Source organism: Lepidochelys olivacea, assembly GCF_965140295.1.
Source record: "Lepidochelys olivacea isolate rLepOli2 genome assembly, chromosome: 3".
In the NCBI taxonomy this organism is placed as follows: Eukaryota; Metazoa; Chordata; order Testudines; family Cheloniidae; genus Lepidochelys; species Lepidochelys olivacea.
In genome coordinates this window covers 187,358,742-187,377,059 of record NC_140413.1, presented here as the reverse complement: position 1 = coordinate 187,377,059, position 18,318 = coordinate 187,358,742, and the positions used below count along the sequence as shown (strand labels likewise).

The 18,318-nt window shown below is 43.3% G+C and overlaps 1 protein-coding gene across 1 annotated transcript in view; it reads left to right on the top strand.

Moving 5' to 3' along the window:
- Positions 1-18,318, top strand: part of PNPT1 (polyribonucleotide nucleotidyltransferase 1) — a 44,775-nt gene that overhangs the window by 20,437 nt on the left and 6,020 nt on the right. The window contains exons 15-24 of the mRNA XM_084622266.1: positions 1,986-2,022; positions 4,460-4,526; positions 4,621-4,710; positions 5,184-5,237; positions 5,344-5,453; positions 6,392-6,463; positions 6,568-6,631; positions 14,472-14,555; positions 15,104-15,187; positions 18,151-18,257. Of these exons, the coding sequence (XP_084478392.1) occupies positions 1,986-2,022; positions 4,460-4,526; positions 4,621-4,710; positions 5,184-5,237; positions 5,344-5,453; positions 6,392-6,463; positions 6,568-6,631; positions 14,472-14,555; positions 15,104-15,187; positions 18,151-18,257 (769 nt within the window). The remainder of the gene's footprint in view (positions 1-1,985; positions 2,023-4,459; positions 4,527-4,620; positions 4,711-5,183; positions 5,238-5,343; positions 5,454-6,391; positions 6,464-6,567; positions 6,632-14,471; positions 14,556-15,103; positions 15,188-18,150; positions 18,258-18,318) is intronic.

Sequence of the window (18,318 nt, the reverse complement as noted above, 5' to 3'; positions counted from 1 at the left end):
GCCAAATTATAGCATTTTTAAAAACAGATTTATAATTTTTTCCAAGTATTAATGTAATAATGAAAACAGTGTATACCTTTTACGCTTTCCCAATGTATGTTCTCTACAGATAATGTTCAGTAATGTGCTGTTGTGTAGATTCAGTACATGCAACACGTGGAGCAACATATTTGTACATGTTAGCAACTACCTTTCCAGTGACTTTAGGTGGCGCTAGCCAAGCATAATGTAGTTTTGACTCACCCAGAATAAATAAAATTGTCAGATGAGTGACAGTAAGTAGATTACTTCAAGTAATCTATTCCAAAGACCCTAATTTGTCAGAAGAAAAATCTTCTTAGCTGGTTAAGAAGTTGGTCATACTTCAGTTTTAATTACCTCACTGATAGGGTTGCCAGTTTTGGTTGGAGGTTTCATTACATGACATCTTTAATTAAAGATTAATCTTTAATTGCTAGAGATTCCAGGACAATCCTGGAGGGTTAGAAACCCCACTCACTGAAATGAACTGAGAGTTAGTCTGCATTGTGGGGTAATGTGTACTACATGGGTGTGATTTCTAAAATGCACTAACATGCTGTGTATTAATTGGTCCATAGTGGTGGCTTATACTGATATAGTTTATTCCCCTTCCCCATGGTAGATCTTACTCCTTGGGGAATTCTGCGCCACTGCACACAAACAGAATTCACAACCCTCGCAGATTCACACAGTCGTCCCGTCTCCCCCCCCCCCCCCCCCGATAATACATTCTGCGGGAAAGGCACCAGAAGAAAGGGCAGTTAGCTGTGAAGAGGGAGGGGTAGAGGCTGTCTTCCTCTCAGCACTTTTCCCACGGGGCCAGGTGAAGAGGCATGGGATATGGGGGGGGAAACAGAGCGGGGCACACGGGACTGGGGGGAGGGGTCACACAGACTAAGGTTCAGAAGGCCTAGTGTGGGAGCAGACTGGGGTGGTGACACAGGAGCTGGTGGGGTGACAACACTGAGCCAGGGGCTGAATGGAGTGGGGGGAGGGGGTTGGGAGCAGGGACATATGGGGACAGAGGAAGTGGGTTGTCTGAGTGGGAGTGCAGGGGCACTTGGGGATGGGGGGAGGAGGGATGGCAGGGGTGTGTGTGTGTGTGTGTGTGTGTCCAGGGACACATGGGGACAGTGGCAGATGTGCCTGACAGAGGCTAGGGATCAGCCAGGGTCTGCATAGGAGAGGCTCCACAACTCCCTAACAATGTGTCTGGTTTTTTGGGAGGTGTGAGGCAGTTCCATACTTCTCCCAACCACACCAACAACCCTCCAAGTTCACTGCCAGGCTCCTTCCCAGCAATTACTTCCCTCTCCCTCAACTCCTGCGTAACTCCCCAAAGCCTTTGCACTGCTTCTGAGGGGTGTGGGAAATACAGTTCTGTAATTGAGTAATAATTCATTTAAACTACAAGTTCTGTATTAACATGCCTAGTAAGGAATCTATTTGTCAAAAAACATTTCCTGAATCTTTTTTGTTTCAAACATACTTGCTGACAGGTATTTTGAAATAAATTACCAAAATAATTGAAACTGTCATGATTATACTGTCATTTTTGACAAGTGAAATATGCAGAATTTTAATATTGTGTGAAGAATTTGTAAATATTTGCTGCAGAATTTTCCCAGGAGTAAGGAGCTACACGAGAAAAGCATCTCTTATACCAATTTAACTGTGTCCAAACTGGGAGGGGGGCTTTTACTGTTTTAACTATAGCAGTGTAGTTAAAATGGTACAATTTTTGTGTGTAGACAAGGTCTTCAATTCATGTACTACTGGGAAAAAGCAATAGAAAATGGTCTTGCTGTTCAGCTGGTTCATTGAAACACTTCCCCTGCTTCACTTCCATGTTTATAGACATCTGTATTTAGTGATAATGGAGCTATGTAACCTTTTAATCCTACTCTAAATGGAAGCTGATGTCAGTTGCTCCTATATGATGCTGTCTTATTTTTAATTTCTAGTGGAATAAAAGATAAAAACTTTATGCTGCATTATGAGGTAAGATAGCTTTGCTGTGTTTCACATGTTTTGTTGCATATTTCACAAACATTAATATGCCTAAGTTTATTAATAAAATTTTAAGCAAGCTCTCTTATACCATAAGCAATTCTCATTCTTTGGGATTTGCTCAAAATATTTCACAAAGCAGATATAATTTCCAAATCTGTTATATTACAAGTGCTTTTGGTGATTTTTGCTTTATGAATAAGTTTGTGATTGTATGATAGAAAAATGAAGATATAGTTTACTTGTGGTTAGCTTGCCTCCCTTGATCCTCTGTTATCTTGCAACTGCGTTACAGTAGAACTTCAGAGTTACGAATACCTTGGAAATTCAGGTTGTTTGTAACTCCAAAATGTTCCTAACTCTGAATAAAATGTTGTGGTGGTTGTTCTTTCAAAAGTTTACAACTGAATGAACACTGACTTAATACAGCTTTGAAACTTTACTATGCAGAAGAAAAATGCTGCTTTTCTTAATTTTTAGTAGTTTATGGTTAACACAGTGCTGTACTGTTTGCCTTTTTTTTTTCTTTCTCTGTGCTGGTGCTTGATTGTATACTTCCAATTCCAAATGAGGTGTATGGTTGACTTGTCAGTTCGTAACTCTGAGGTTCTGCTGTATTCTTTGACCACAAATGTTGTTTTGCATTAATTAAATGCAAATCCAGGATATATCTGGAGTGGTCAACTATCAGGGAGTAATGGTGCCGGAGAGGAAATGCTTTTGCTGAATTTTCACTGCCTTCTAGCACCTACTATTAAAAGTAGAGAGAATGCAGAAAAGGAAGAAAGAAAGAAGGTGGAGGAAGTTTTAAAAAAAAAAAAAAAAAAGGTCGAGAGATGGGAAGAAACAAGACTAGTGTAGGGATGATGGGTAAAGGTAAACACAGGAATGGGGGAGATAACAGTTAAGGCATTAAACACTGGTGATCATACATAATAAATTTAAGTTTGTGTATTTCAGAAAATTAGTATCATTTGCTTGGTGGAGTGAAATTGACAGCAAACTAGATCATTATGAAGTAAATCAGATTACCCCTGCTAACTAAAGCCATGGAACATAAATTGGACTAACGATCTATCTAGTTCATTATTGTGTCTCCAACAATGTCTAGTATCAGACACTTCAGAGGAAAGTGCAAAAATCCCCCAAATAGAAAATGTATAAAATGAAATTTCTTTAGTTGATAAAGAATTTTACAGTTGATGACTTCAAAAGTTTATACAAAAACGTGGAGTCCGGTGGCACCTTAAAGACTAGCAGATTTATTCGGGCATAAGATTTTGTGGGTAAAAAACCCCACTTCAGATGCATGGAGTGAAAATTACAGATGTAGACATCATTATACTGACACATGAAGGGGAGGGAGTTACCTTACAAGTGGAGAACCAGTGTTGACTAGGCCAATTCAGTCAGGGTGGATGTGGTCCACTCCCAATAATTGAGGAGGAGGTGTTAATACCAAGCAAGGGAAAATTGCTTTTGTAGTGAGCCAGCCACTCATAGTCTCTATTCAAGCCCAAATTAATGGTGTTAAGTTTGCAAATGAATTGTAGCTCTGCAGTTTCTCGTTGAAGTCTGTTTTTGAAGGTTTTTTTGTTGTTGTTGTTGAAGGATGGCTACTTTTAAATTGTTCCAGGGAGACTGAAGTGTTCTCCTACTGGCTTTTGTATGTTACCGTTCCTGATGTCCATTTGTGTCCATGTATTCTTTTGTGTAGAGACTGTCCGGTTTGGCCAATGTACATGGCAGAGGGGCATTGCTGGCACATGATGGCATATATCACATTAGTAGATGTGCAGGTGAATGAGCCCCTGATTGTGTGGCTGATGTGGTTGGGTCCTCTGATCGTGTCTCTAGAGTAGATATGGGGACAGAGTCAGCAACGGGGTTTGTTACAGGGATTGGTTCCTGGGTTAGTGTTTCTGTGGCGTGGTGAGTATTTGCTTCAGGTTGGGGGGGCTATCTGTAAGCAAGGACTGGCCTGCCTCCCAAGGTGTGTGAGAGTGAGGGGTCATTTTCCAGGATAGGTTGTAAATCACTGATGATGTGCTGGAGAGGTTTTAGCTGGGGGCTGTGCATGATGGCCAGTGGTGTTCTGTTTTCCTTGTTGGGCCTGTCCTGTAGTAGGTGACTTCTGGGTACCCATCTGACTCTGTCAATCTGTTTCCTCACTTCCCCAAGTGGATATTGTAGTTTTAAGAATGCTTGATAAAGCTCTTGTAGGTGTTCGTCTTTGTCTGAGGGATTGGAGCAAATGTGGTTGTACAAGTGTACATGCGGTTTATACAAGTGACTAATGTATTTTATTTTCTTGATACTCGTGCTTTTGGGAGGGTATTAATGCTTGTTTTGAGGCAAACAAGCAATCAAAGAAGGAAAGGGTACCACATGCTACTTTACTTGCTATATGAAAATTACATTTTTCTAGTTTCCTCCTTATGCAACTAATGAGATTGGCAAAGTTACTGGTGTGAACAGAAGAGAACTTGGACATGGTGAGTGATATCTAGAGAAGTTAAACTTTATTATTGTAGTACTCCGTTTAATCACTTTTTATATTGATAGAGTATTTTGTACCTTTAAATACAGGTGCACTTGCAGAGAAAGCTTTGAAGCCAGTTATTCCTCAAGATTTCCCTTTCACAATAAGGGTTACTTCAGAAGTCTTGGAGTCAAATGGTATTAAAATTTCATTTTCATTTTTTTACCTAATGGCAAAGACCAAATATGCTTTTTTTAAATTCCTTGTATTAGATGAACTATGCTAACAGTTCTAGCTAATTAATTTGGTTTTCTATTTAATGATGCTAGATGGATTCTTAGTTGAAATTCTGAAAATGACATGGATTCGCATGTTTCTGATCCTCAGTTATGGTTGTTAGAGAATTGCTTTAACTTGCAAAGCGGTAGACCTCAAATAAAAGAGGAAGACATAAACTGAAGATTAATAAATTGCATATTGCCCACAAATTTTTCTGATGAAGTTCACTCTTCTAAACCCTTTGTGATAGGAAGTGTATTCCATTGAATTTCTGGGGAACCCTGTCACCTGGCCAGTAAGGGGTTTAATTTTAGAATTACTGAAGAACTTCTCTTGCTAATTTTGCTTGTTACTTTTGATCAATACATCTCCATTCTCTGACTCTCTGTAGGATCTTCTTCAATGGCTTCAGTATGTGGTGGAAGTTTGGCATTAATGGATGCAGGTACAATATGTAAAATGCATACAGAGGATAAATTCATTAATTTGTTAAATGGCTATAAATTTGAGCATGACAAGATAATACAAATAATTTAATTTATTGCTATTAGGAGTCCCAATATCAGCTGCTGTGGCAGGTGTAGCAGTAGGATTGGTTACCAGATGTGATCCTGAGAAAAATGGAGAAATTGAGGATTATCGTTTGTTGACAGACATCCTAGTGAGTGTTTTTAGTAGGTTCTCCGCCCGCCTTTGTTTCCTCCTGTCAGATAAAGCTTCCAAAATCTCTCTTGCAATATTTCTCCAGAATACTTTGGGAACATGTAATACCAAATTACTGAAAAGTTGTGGATGTATTTTCTGTTTTGGGGGTTTTCCTCCCTTTTGGGGGAAGATCTCCTTAAGCATATCTATTAACCATATCTTAATTGTATGCATTTCCTTTAAGCTCAGTTAACTTCTCCACTTCTAGTGAGTTCTGCCTCTTCCATTTGGGGGAAGAGGCGGCACAGCTTAGGTCATGCCTACACTAGCACTTACGTCAACAAAACTTTTGTCACTGGGAGGTGTAAAAAACCACATCCCTGAGTGACATACATTTTGCTGCCATAAGCGCTCATGTGCACAGTGCTATGTTGGCAGGAGATGCTCTCCCATGACATAGCTACTGCCGTTTGTTGAGCTGGTTGTATTATATCGACAAGAGAGCTCTCTCCTGTTGGCATAACGCAGCTATATGAGCAATCTTGCAGCGGCACAGCTGTATTGGTGCAGCTGTGCCATTGTAAGCTTGTAAGTGTAGACATGTCCTTAGATACCTACCTTCAGTGCCACTCTGTTTGTTGATTGACAAGCCGTGTATTTTGAGTAAGGCTTCTACCTTTTCTTCTCCCCAGATAGCTGGTTCTTCAGTGAGTCTGGAATAACTCATAGAATGCTCGGGGGAAATGTTCAGAGTTAATAAAGAATAGTGAAATAGTACTAAAGAAAGGCATTGAAGTCTTAAAAGAAGCAACTTTCAATCTAGCAAACAAAAAACTGTGGCTTATAGGTATGAGGGTGTGACCTAGGAAATGTTAAGCATGGCCCTTTACTGCAGTATCAAATGTGGATTTAATTTGGCTTGTTTAAAGTACTTGTTTTCATGTACCCCTATAGGGAATTGAAGATTACAATGGTGATATGGACTTCAAAATGGCTGGTACGAATAAAGGAATAACTGCTTTGCAGGTATCTTAATTTATTACATCTCCTTAAAATGAAATATAGAAAATATCACTGGACAACAGCCCTTCCTTACATATTGATGTCACTTAACTCTTTTTCCACATTAGGCTGATATAAAACTACCAGGGATACCACTAAAAATTGTAATGGAAGCCATCCAACAAGCCACAGGTAAGTCCATATTTATATGTTGTACAAATTTTAACAGACTAATTCCTAACTTTTTAATATTTTCGTACCTACGAAACTCTCATCCTATCTGAACGATCAGTGTGCTGTGGATTGCTAAGATTGAACTTCTGTACATGCTCCTGTATAAAAAGAGTTAAATACTTGAACTCACATACTGTCTCCAGAAAGTCTGGCAGTTCCCAGCTCTCTTATAAATTCCAAATCCTGTCAAGAGCTAGGTAAAATATTTGTTACTTGTTCACATAGGCTGCAATTAATAAAAGAGAATGTAAAAGTGCACTGCATGCAGACAATGGGATACTAATGGTTACCAATCCATCAGAATATAAATCATATATTGTGGCAGAAATTCAATGATTATATCAGACTATTAAACTAATACTGAATTTGAAATATTAATTTTTTGGCTGGAAGATCTATGATTAAACAGTTGCAGCCTACGTTTGAGTTTGGTTGGTCTAAACAAAGGATTTAGGAATCAATATTTCTCCTACTCTCAATTGGCTATATGAAATTAACTTTCTTCCCTTTATTTCAAAATGACTTGCTGGATCAGAAAAATACTAAATTTGTCTTGAGTTGGCCATATATCAATGGGAAAAATGAAAGTTTTGGTAACCAATTCCATTTCAGACCCTACCACCCAGGTACCAAAAGGAACTCTAAAGGAATTTCAAATAAAAATTGTGTGGAAAAATAAGTTCCCAAGAGTAAATAAGAAAACTCTCTGTGGACCCACTCTGAAAGGCGGAATATTGATATTCTAGTTTTAGCTTATTTGCAACTAAATCATTATATCAACTCCCAGAGCATTATATCAAATCATATGTAATAAACCCAAGTTTCAGGAGACAATTAAGAAGGATAGAAATGCTAATTACGGGAAAGGCTGCCTCAGAGGGCCTGATCACTACATGATGCAACAAATTCTTTCTGATTGACCTAGAAGGCTACCATTAGGGGTAAATGGGAAAAGGCTCTGAAAACAGATACCACTTTGGAGCAGAGGAAGATATCTGAAGAAAGGACAAAACTTCATCTATTTGTGTAAATGTTAAGGAAATTTGTTACAAAATACCGTACTCCATTTGAGCTAAAAAAAAAAAAATTGGACTAATAAACGCTGAAGAGAATGTGGATGAATAGGGATCTTTATAATGGGAATGCCCTAAGATGATAATTTGGAGGAAAATAATATATAGAATTTTCAAAGTAACTAAAATTAGGCTACATGTAGAACCCATAGTGATTGTTAGTTTACGATCTGAAGGCGATTATTGATTTTTGGGGAGGACCTATTGATAACACAGTTACTATGAACAGCCAGGTGTGTGGTGGCTTATTTTTTTGGAAAAAGACAGATCCCCACTCCAGACTGGCTTTAAAAGATGTGGCTCCTGCCGCGAGGCAGTGCCTAGATCCAGTGGTCACTCTAAATGTGTGAGGTGCCTTGGAGAGATGTGCATTCATTGCAGCAACTTGAAGGCACGAGCCCGCTGAGACCGGGACCTTCGCCTGAAGATGAACCTAATGGAGAAATCACTTCTCCCAGGATCAGACAAAGACGACCACAGGTCCTCAGGAAAGTGCTCACCAGAGCGGTCTGAATCGTCGGTGAGCACAGCTCCGTCCTCTTCAGAAAAGAGGGAGAAAGCCTCGATCTCTCTGCAGTGGGAACCACAGAAAAAGAAACGGTCCCCTGCATGGTCTCTACCCCTGGTGCTGACAGCTAAGAGAGTGGGTACATATGACTCTCCATGCTGCAGAGCCGAAAGACAAAAAGAAGTAATTGAGACCTAAGCCACCAAATGTCTCCTTCACGGCACTGACACATACGGCACCGACAATTGAACCGGCACCGACCAGGCTCCCGCCCCCAGTACTGTCCACGTCGTTACTATCAACATCTATCTTGGCACCGACATTCATGGCCGGCACTGCCCAAATTGAACCACAAGCCTCCTAGTCAACAAAACAATACGACTGTGCCGACACCATCAGTACCGCAACACTTCCTTGCACACACTGACATAACCATACCATCACTACCACAGTCAACCCTCAGCACTGAGGGATCGCCAGTTTTAATGCAGCCAACCTCTCCAATGGCCCTTATGGATAGTGTCAGATGAGCAAAAGGAAGGAGTCTTCTCTCCACTCCTCTCACCCATATCCCAAAGGAAAGAGGCGCAGGGCTCACTGAAGACCAAAAGAAAACAAGTGAAACCACCCTTTCCATGGTTGGGACAACCATGGATGCGCCCCCCCCCATGCCTTTCCCCTTTCAATGACCTATGTGGAACTCATGGGCAGTATATAAGGCCCAATACACCGCACCCTCCTCACCACAAAGGGGAGAATTACAGTCCCCACCAGGATCACCAGTTCCCACTACATCACTGGGACCAGACAACACAACACAAGAACCCGAGGGGGACATGGGCAACGAAGATACCTGGCCCGCATATAACTCATCCTCCTCTCCGGATGAAGCCATCATGCCACCTCCACCAACAATGGCGGATTACGTCAAACAATTCCAGGAATTGTTTAAAAGGGTAGTAACCAGTCAGGACATCCCCCTGGAGGAAGTCCAGGAAAACCAGCACAAACTACTGCAAATCCTATAGCTATCAGCCACCTCTAAGATAGCTCTTCTTATAAATGATTCGATTCTCGAACCTGCCGACACAGTATGGCAAACACCGGCATCTACCCCTCCAACATGCAAACGTGCAGACAGGAAGTACTATGTACCAGCCAAGGCCATGGACTTCCTATACACTCACCCACAACCTAACTCATTGGTAGTGGATGCCGCAACCCACAGGGTGAAACAAACCCAACAATGAGCAGTGCCACAGGACAAGGAACACAAGGGATGGAACTTACTGGGCAGGAAGGTATACAGCTCATCCACGCTACAGTTTCACATTGCGAACTATAGTGCCCTTCTTGCTAAATATGATCATGATAATTATAATAAGCTCTTTGAATTTGCCTCAGAATTTGCTCTTTGAATTTGCCTCTCGTGAGGACAAGAGAGCAGAACTAAAGACAGTATTTGTAGAGGGTTGGTTAGTCTCCAGGATGGCATTACAAGCTGCCCTGGACATAGCCAATATTGCTGCATGTTCGACTGCGACGACCATCGCAATGTGGAGAACATCGTGACTCCAAGCATCTGGCATACCTAAAGAGATGCAATTAGAAGTGGAGGACTTACCATTTGATAAAGACAAACTTCTCTTGGCGAAAACTGATTAAGTCCCTCACACAATGAAGGACCCTTGTGCCAGACTATGCACATTAGGCATTTATACTCCTCCCCACAAAAAGAGGCATTACCAGCCATACCAGTGCTCACAAGACACTCAGTTTAATCGCCCGCAATCCAGACCTTCCAAGGCGACCAGACAGAAAAACAGACCGCCAAGCTGGAGACAGACGCAGCCACAACATGCAGCGTCCCAACCTTCAGGCAACAAGCCTCTTCAGGGACCTCTCTCATGAGCATCTTCTCAGACTGGAAGTAGAACGCCTACTACAGTTAGGAGCCGTGGAACCTGTACCAACAAAATACAGGGGGAAGGAATTTTACTTCCATTATTTTTTGACACAGAAGAAAAGCAGGGGATGGCTCCCAGTTCTAGATCTCCAAAAACTCAACAAATTTGTTCCCTCCAAAAAGTTCAAGATGGTCACTCTAGGCACAATAATGCCTATGCTGGAACAGGGGAACTGGTTTTCATCCCTCAACCTGCAAGACGCATATTTCCTCATCACGATTCATCCAGCCCACAGACGATTCCTCTGATTTACAGTCGGACACGAACATTTCCAGTACTGTGTACTCCCATTTGGCCTTTCCACGGCACCGAGGGTGTTCTCCAAGACCCTAGCAGTTGTCACAGCACACTTACACAGATGTGGGATCATAATCTTCCCCTGCCTCAACACCTGCCTTCTCAAAGGATGCACCTATGCAGAGACAGAAACATTCACCCGACTCGCCTTTGAACTTTTTCCAGAACCTGGGACTCCAAATAAACATAAAGTCCACACTAATACTGACTGAACACCGGGAATTCGTCGTGGGACGCCTCGACTCAGTACAAGGCAGAGCGTTTCTTCTGAACGCCAGAGTTCTAACCATAAAAATAAATCTGGTAGACACAATCTCCTTCTATTCACAAATCGAAAAAAGAACTTGTCTACAACTATTAGGACACATGGCCGCTACCACATACATTGTAAAGCACACCAGGCTACACGTGGTGCCTTCAAAGCTGGCTGAACTCAGTGTACAGACCCACTAAACACAACATACACAGACTAGTCAAACCACCCCACAAGATCCTGGATTCTCTCAGATGGTGGACGGCATCGGCAAATCTAATGACAGGTATTCCCTTCCAACAACCCACAACCTCAGTACTGATCTATTGGGCTGGGGAGCACACTTAGACACCACGCAGCACAAGGCAAGTGGTTACCAGCCGAAACACACCTCCATATAAATCTCCTGGAACTCAGAGCAGTGAGAAATGCCTGCTATCACTTCCTCCCTCCAATAAGGACCAAATCCATCTGAGTCATGACAGACAACGTAGCATGCGTGTTCTACATCAACAGACTGTGGGGGCGCGATCCCACTCTCTCTGCACTGAAGCCATGATGCAGTGGAACTGGTGCATCTGTTACAATATAGACATCTTAGCCTCTTACCTTCCTGGATGCCAAAATACCACCGCAGACACCCTTAGTAGAAACTTCTCATGGGAACACGAATGGGAAATGAACCTCACAGCCCTCCACAGAATATTCAGACATAGGAGGTTCCCTTCCATCAACTTATTTGCCACATCCCAGAACTGCAAACATACCAGATTCCGATCCCTAGGGGATGCCTTTCTATAATCTGGTGGGACACATCACTTATGTACAGTGTGACGGGGTCTGCTTACCCCGCATTAGCCCGGACAGGGTTAAGCCCATATTATTGACAGTGGAAGTCCCGCCTCCCAGGAAGGACTGGGCATGCTCCAAATGCTGTAGCAGTATAAAAGGGGAAAACCCAGCTCATTCTGGGCTGGAGGCTGCAGGGGAAGGACCTGTTTGGGAAGCTCCTATGGAGGAACAGCCACAGCCCCTGTCTGCACAGGGAACCAGAGCTTCCCCGGGCCCGCTTGAACCCCTGCAACTGGAGGAGCCACAGGAGGTGACTGGCACAACAGACCACGGAGAAGCCGAAGCCTCATGGGAGACCTCAATGCAGATACTGGTAGGAAGTGACTCAGGGACGGTGACACAGTGGTACATCCCGCCCAGGAAACCACAGCATGTTTTGGTAGGACCCCCTTGCTGAGTCAGTGGCAAATTGCTCTGCCACTGTTAGAGCCCTGGGTCGGGGCCCGGTGGAGATGGGTGGGCCTACCGGGGCCGCCACACCCCTTGGTGGGCGCTCCCCACCCCCATTGAACTACAGCACTATGCCACGCTACCCTGCATCCCAAGGGTGGCTCTATTGGACTCCGGCCTCTAGGCCATGCTGTCCTGCATCCCACAGCTGGCTTTATTGGACTCCGGCCGCAAGGCCGCACTGCCCCAATCCTAGGGGCCGTCACCTGTGGTTCGGACTTTAGATCCTGACCCTGTCATCTAGAAAGCCTCGGAGAGGACTCGTAGGCAGTGCGCTTCCACCGCCTACCCCCTGTTTGTGTGACGAGGGGGGGGCATAGACCACCACACGTGGTGGAGAATGTGGGTAGCGACCAGGATCTGCTGAAAGGTCCAGGGGAAGGAATCTAGACGACGAGTGGCCCACCGCCGCCCAAAATGGATACCAAGAAGCTTCTAAAGTGGATGCCGGAGAGTCAGCAGGAGCAGGCGGCCCAAGAGCGGCAGCAACAGGCTCAGATGCAGCAGATGCCCAGCCAGCAGCAGCTGCAGATGACCCAGCATCAGGAACAATAGCAGCAACTCCTTCGTGAGTTGGCTGCCCAGCAACAAGTACAACAAGAACTCCTGGTCCAGCAGGTGGCAACTCTATAACGCCCGCCGGGAGCCCTAGGCCCTGCACCCACAGGGGCAGGATCCGGAGAGACTGGTGGGACTGCCGATATGCCTCACTAAGATGGGGCCAGGGGACAACCCCAAGTAGTTCCTGGTCACTTTTGAGCGGGTCACTACTGCCGCCCAGTGGCCCCCGGATCACTGGGCCACCTTGCTAGCTCCGTATTTGGCTGGACAGGCACAGACGTAACTTCAGCTCCCGGGAGGCCCTGGAGTATCCCCGGGTGAAAGCGGCTGTATTAGACCATACCGGCATTAGCCCAGAGACTTACCACCAGCGCCTCCGCAAAGGACAGTACGCCCCCGGGGCTCGACCATGGGTCTTGGCCCAATGGGTACGGGACCACTATTGTAGGTGGTTGGACCCAGAAGGCTTGACCAGGCCCCAGGTGGCGGAGATGGTGGCGCTGGAGCAGTTCACCCAGATCCTCCTGGCAGGAGGGAGAGAATGGGTGCAACATCACCGACCGTCAACCTTGTCCTCGGCTGTAAGCCTGATGGAGGACTGTCTGGCAGCCGAGGGGTCCAAGGCACCACCCTGGGGGTCTGGAAACCTGAGCAGAAGGGGCAGGCCAGGTAAGGGAAACCCATGGGGAGCAGAGACCTGGGAACCCCGCACTAGCCCAGACAGGGTTAGGCCACACTGCCCTGATCCTAGGGGCCATCACGTGTGTTTGGACTTCTCTGGTCGTATGAGAGAGGGCAAAGAATCACTCTAAATACTTGGCTGCACAAGACTGTTGGCACTGGGAATATAAATAACACAGAGATCCATTCAGTGGAGAGCCTGAGAGGCTTCTGGGCATCAGAAGACATGCCCCTTTACAAGGATACTAACTGAAACTGCTAACTCAAGGTTTTGAGAATCTGCTTTTAAAGCTTAACCAAACACTTTGCGGGAAGTGACTAAATCATGTTAACTGTTACACATGGCCTGTGAACTGTGCCACCCAGCCTTCCTTCTTCCTAAAGCATGTAGCCAGGACTCTCCCAACCTCCTTGTGGAAACCTTCACTACTCCACTTTGGATGGATAGTTTTTTGGAAAGTATATTGTCAAAACAGAAATGTTTGCTTTGGCCTAAAGGTGTGACAAATGCTGAGAGAACATCTTTATTAAACTCAATTGCTTTCTGTGAAAAGAATTTTTTAGAGCATCTTTATGTAGCTCATGAAAGGTTAAAAGCATGGTACTGCCTCTCCCAAATAGAGTATCTTATCCTTCCTGACTAGTAGGTTGAATTAAACAAAAAAGTACATTTTAAAAATGTCATCGAAACATTTTATTAACAGATAATACAAAGAAAAAATGGCGGGGGAAGTGTTACACAAACAACATGAAGAGAATCAAACAAGAACATTATTTTTGGGGTACACTAGAGCTTCTATAATCTTTTGAAGGTCTCTAGTTCCTTTGACCTGAGGATCTTTATATAATTTTTAGCACACTGTGCTATTTTGGACACTTCAGATTTGAGGCTGAGTGTACCAATAAATTGTGCTGAAGGTGCAGGGCTCTTATAAAGAAGAGAGACTACAGAAAAATCTGTCTAGAATAAGAGGTCATTATGGAGCCTATACTATCTCTATAATTTATGTCACATCAGTGGCAAATACTATATTTGTCATGCTAGATGCTCACATTAGGTTAGACAGCCTTCTTGTATCTACCTCTCAAATTTAAAAGCAAACATAATGTAAGTTTATTTTCACTTTAAACATAGTACTGTCTTTTTATTCCACAGTTGCAAAGAGAGAAATCTTGCAAATTATGAACAAAACAATTGCGAAACCCAGACCAAACAGAAAAGAAAATGGACCAGTTGTAGGTAATATTTCATGTACATAATTGTGTATTGCTAACTTGTAAGATGAGATATTTGAAATAAGCTTCTGTTTAAAATATTTTGTTATAATGGTCTTCAGTTATGAGTGTAGGTGGTTCTGTTTTTGTTGGCTCAATGTTTCCCTCTCTCCCACCAAGATTTGTGAAACTTGGTTAAATTTAAGGATTTCAAATGTTTTAAGGGTGGGAAAATATTGCATCATTCTAACTTTAAACTCCCAGTTCTATCTGTTTGTTCCACTCTCATTAAATCTGTAAGTTATGCACATGTTTATGAGTGCTGGCTTTAACCTTTTGTGTGTTTTTTATATCTGCTAGAATTCCTGATCAAAAACTTATACTGATACAGGTTCTGATATTCTTTGTAATTAAACTTCATTCAGTCATTGAGAGAGAAACATATTTCATTAGCATATTTAGCAAATATTTACAAAGCAGGCGACTAAAATTAAAATATCACTTGATTTTAGAAATACCACAAGAATTTATAAACTCTGCATTTCAGACTGTGACTTACATGCTATCTTTCAGAAACTGTTCAGGTACCCCTATCAAAAAGAGTGAGGTTTGTTGGCCCAGGTGGCTATAACTTAAAAAAACTTCAAGCTGAAACTGGTAAGAGAATGTGACTTTTTTTTTTTTTAAATTGAAATTATATAGATGTGATATTGGCTGTCTTCAGTTTATGGGAAACCCTTACTCCATGGGATTTCATTTTATTGACAGTAGTAGTACACTAGATTATTAAATGCCTAAAGACTTTGTTAATGCAAAGTTAATATTGCCCAGTGATGTCTTGTGCCCTTGTGATATCTAGGAGTGGCTAAAGGTAGACCTCAGAAAACCAGGAAATGTAATGAAGGTACGCTTCTCCCCCACAAGGCAACCTTAACTCTGCCCCTGGAGTTGGCAGTAGTCTCTGGGAATGGTTCAGTAAGTGGAGTGGGATGTGGATTGTTTTGTCATAATAAGTACACATGATGAAGTTCTAAGAGAATGTTCTATAGTGTTATGCTTCCAAGATTTGAATTTCAGCATTTGTGCACATTCCAACTGCCTTCACTGTTGTATAACTGAATTGAATGGTGGAGGGATGAGTTGGAGCAACGTGGCAGAACTCTGACTGTGAGAAGAGAGGTGCATGTGTACTTTGAAGGATCAAGTGTGCCTTATTTCAGTTCTGAGATTTGTATGTTGTGCTACAGAGGTGCAGGAGGGTGTCATTTTGCTATGGCAATTGTCAGCAGTCCAGCAGCATTCATTCCAATGGACTCCCAGGCTCACTGGGGGATAATTGAAGGTAGTGTCACAGAAGAAATCTTTGGGGCAAAGTTGAAGGGAAGATAAAATTTAGCAGGTTGGGGTGGGGTGTGTTTAGTAGGCTCAGGGCATGTATTGACTACAAAATTAAGTCAACCTATATTCAGTTCAACTTTACAGCCACTGCAGTAATTGCGGTTTTTCATGTCCACACTACCCTCCTTATATCAGTGGTGTGCTTGCCAGGAGTGTTTTCACCAACTTAAATGGAGGCAGTGTGGGGGGCTGAGAATCCAGGCTCCCAACTCTGCGCAGAGCTAGGTGCAGGGAGACTGGTTGCTGCCTGGGCTCTCAGCTCCACTTCCTACACTGACATAAGCTCTACGCTTCTTGTGGAGGTGGACTTATGTCAGTGTAGTAGGGCTCTAACATCACCTGGAGCAAGGCTGTCAGGTAGACACTGGCACAGTTAGGTCGACATAAGCTTCCTTATATCTACCTAACTCTAGTGTAGAACAGGCCTCAGTGTTTTATGTGTAAGCAGTTCCTGTTTGCTACACCTGACCTAAGCCCAAATTTTGCTGTAGCAAAGAGAATTTGTTACTATGTCCTTCAGTGGTCACATGCTCTGTTCCTAAAATGTTCTGTAACATCTGTAAGGGCAGAGTGGTACTATGTATGGTGTTGGCATACTGGGTGTTGCTGAAACAGGACAGAATTTAGATTGTGTTGCAGGATAGCATGTATCTTGGGCTCAGACTCACAGTGCCTGGGTACAGCTTGGATTCTATGACCACAGCATAACACTTTGAGCCACCCAGTTACTGTGACTACAGCCTTCCTGGAAATCTGTTGCTTCAACAGAGCAGTTCTACACAATGTTGTCTAATCCAAAATATAAACAAATGAGTGTAAGCCCTGATTACACTCAGCTTTTGTAAGCTTTTGACACGGTCTCCCACAGTATTCTTGTCAGCAAGTTAAAGAAGTACAGGCTGGATGAATGCACTATAAGGTGGGCAGAAAGTTGGCTAGATTGTCGGGCTCAGCGGGTAGTGATCAATGGCTCCGTGTCTAGTTGGCAGCTGGTTTCAAGTGGAATGCCCCAGGGGTCGGTCCTGGGGCCGGTTTTGTTCAATATCTTCATAAATGATCTGGAGGATGGTGTGGATTGCACTCTCAGCAAATTTGCGGATGATACTAAACTGGGAGGAGTGGTTGATATGCTGGAGGGCAGGGATAGGATACAGAGGGACCTAGACAAATTGGAGGATTGGGCCAAAAGAAATCTGATGAGGTTCAATAAGGATAAGTGCAGGGTCCTGCACTTAGGACGGAAGAACCCAATGCACAGCTACAGACTAGGGACCGAATGGCTAGGCAGCAGTTCTGCGGAAAAGGACCTAGGGGTGACAGTGGACGAGAAGCTGGATATGAGTCAGCAGTGTGCCCTTGTTGCCAAGAAGGCCAATGGCATTTTGGGATGTATAAGTAGGGGCATAGCGAGCAGATCGAGGGACGTGATCGTCCCCCTCTATTTGACATTGGTGAGGCCTCATCTGGAGTACTGTGTCCAGTTTTGGGCCCCACACTACAAGAAGGATGTGGATAAATTGGAGAGAGTCCAGCGAAGGGCAACAAAAATGATTAGGGGTCTGGAACACATGAGTTATGAGGAGAGGCTGAGGGAACTGGGATTGTTTAGTCTGCAGAAGAGAAGAATGAGAGGGGATTTGGTAGCTGCTTTCAACTACCTGAGAGGTGGTTCCAGAGAGGAAGGTTCTAGACTATTCTCAGTGGTAGAAGAGGACAGGACAAGAAGTAATGGTCTCAAGTTGCAGTGGGGGAGGTTTAGGTTGGATATTAGGAAAAACTTTTTCACTAGGAGGGTGGTGAAACACTGGAATGCGTTACCTAGGGAGGTGGTGGAATCTCCTTCCTTAGAAGTTTTTAAGGTCAGGCTTGACAAAGCCCTGGCTGGGATGATTTAATTGGGGATTGGTCCTGCTTTGAGCAGGGGGTTGGACTAGATGACCTCCTGAAGTCCCTTCCAACCCTGATATTCTATGATTCTATTATTAGGGTATTAATATTCTGATGACGGTACATTGACATGATTTACAGTTTTGGTGTAAATGAAGCTTTCAGGTAAAATTCACTATAAAACACCAGGCCCACACAAGATCACATGCTCCACATAAGTCTTAATATGGGTCTGCAGTGATATGAATTTGCTCCTTATTGGGTTAGCTGTAGCGGAAATTCTAATTTCATGTTTGTCATCAGTGTTTAATTCCATGTGCATTTTTATTTTTAAGGGGTAACAGTGAGTCAGTTGGATGAAGAGATGTTTTCTGTGTTTGCCCCAACGCCTAATGCTATGCATGAAGCACGAGAGTTTATTAACGAAATCTGCAAAGATGATGTAAGGACAGACTTTCATTATTTGCTTTTTATTTCTTTATTTTATGAACCTTTGTCTTACA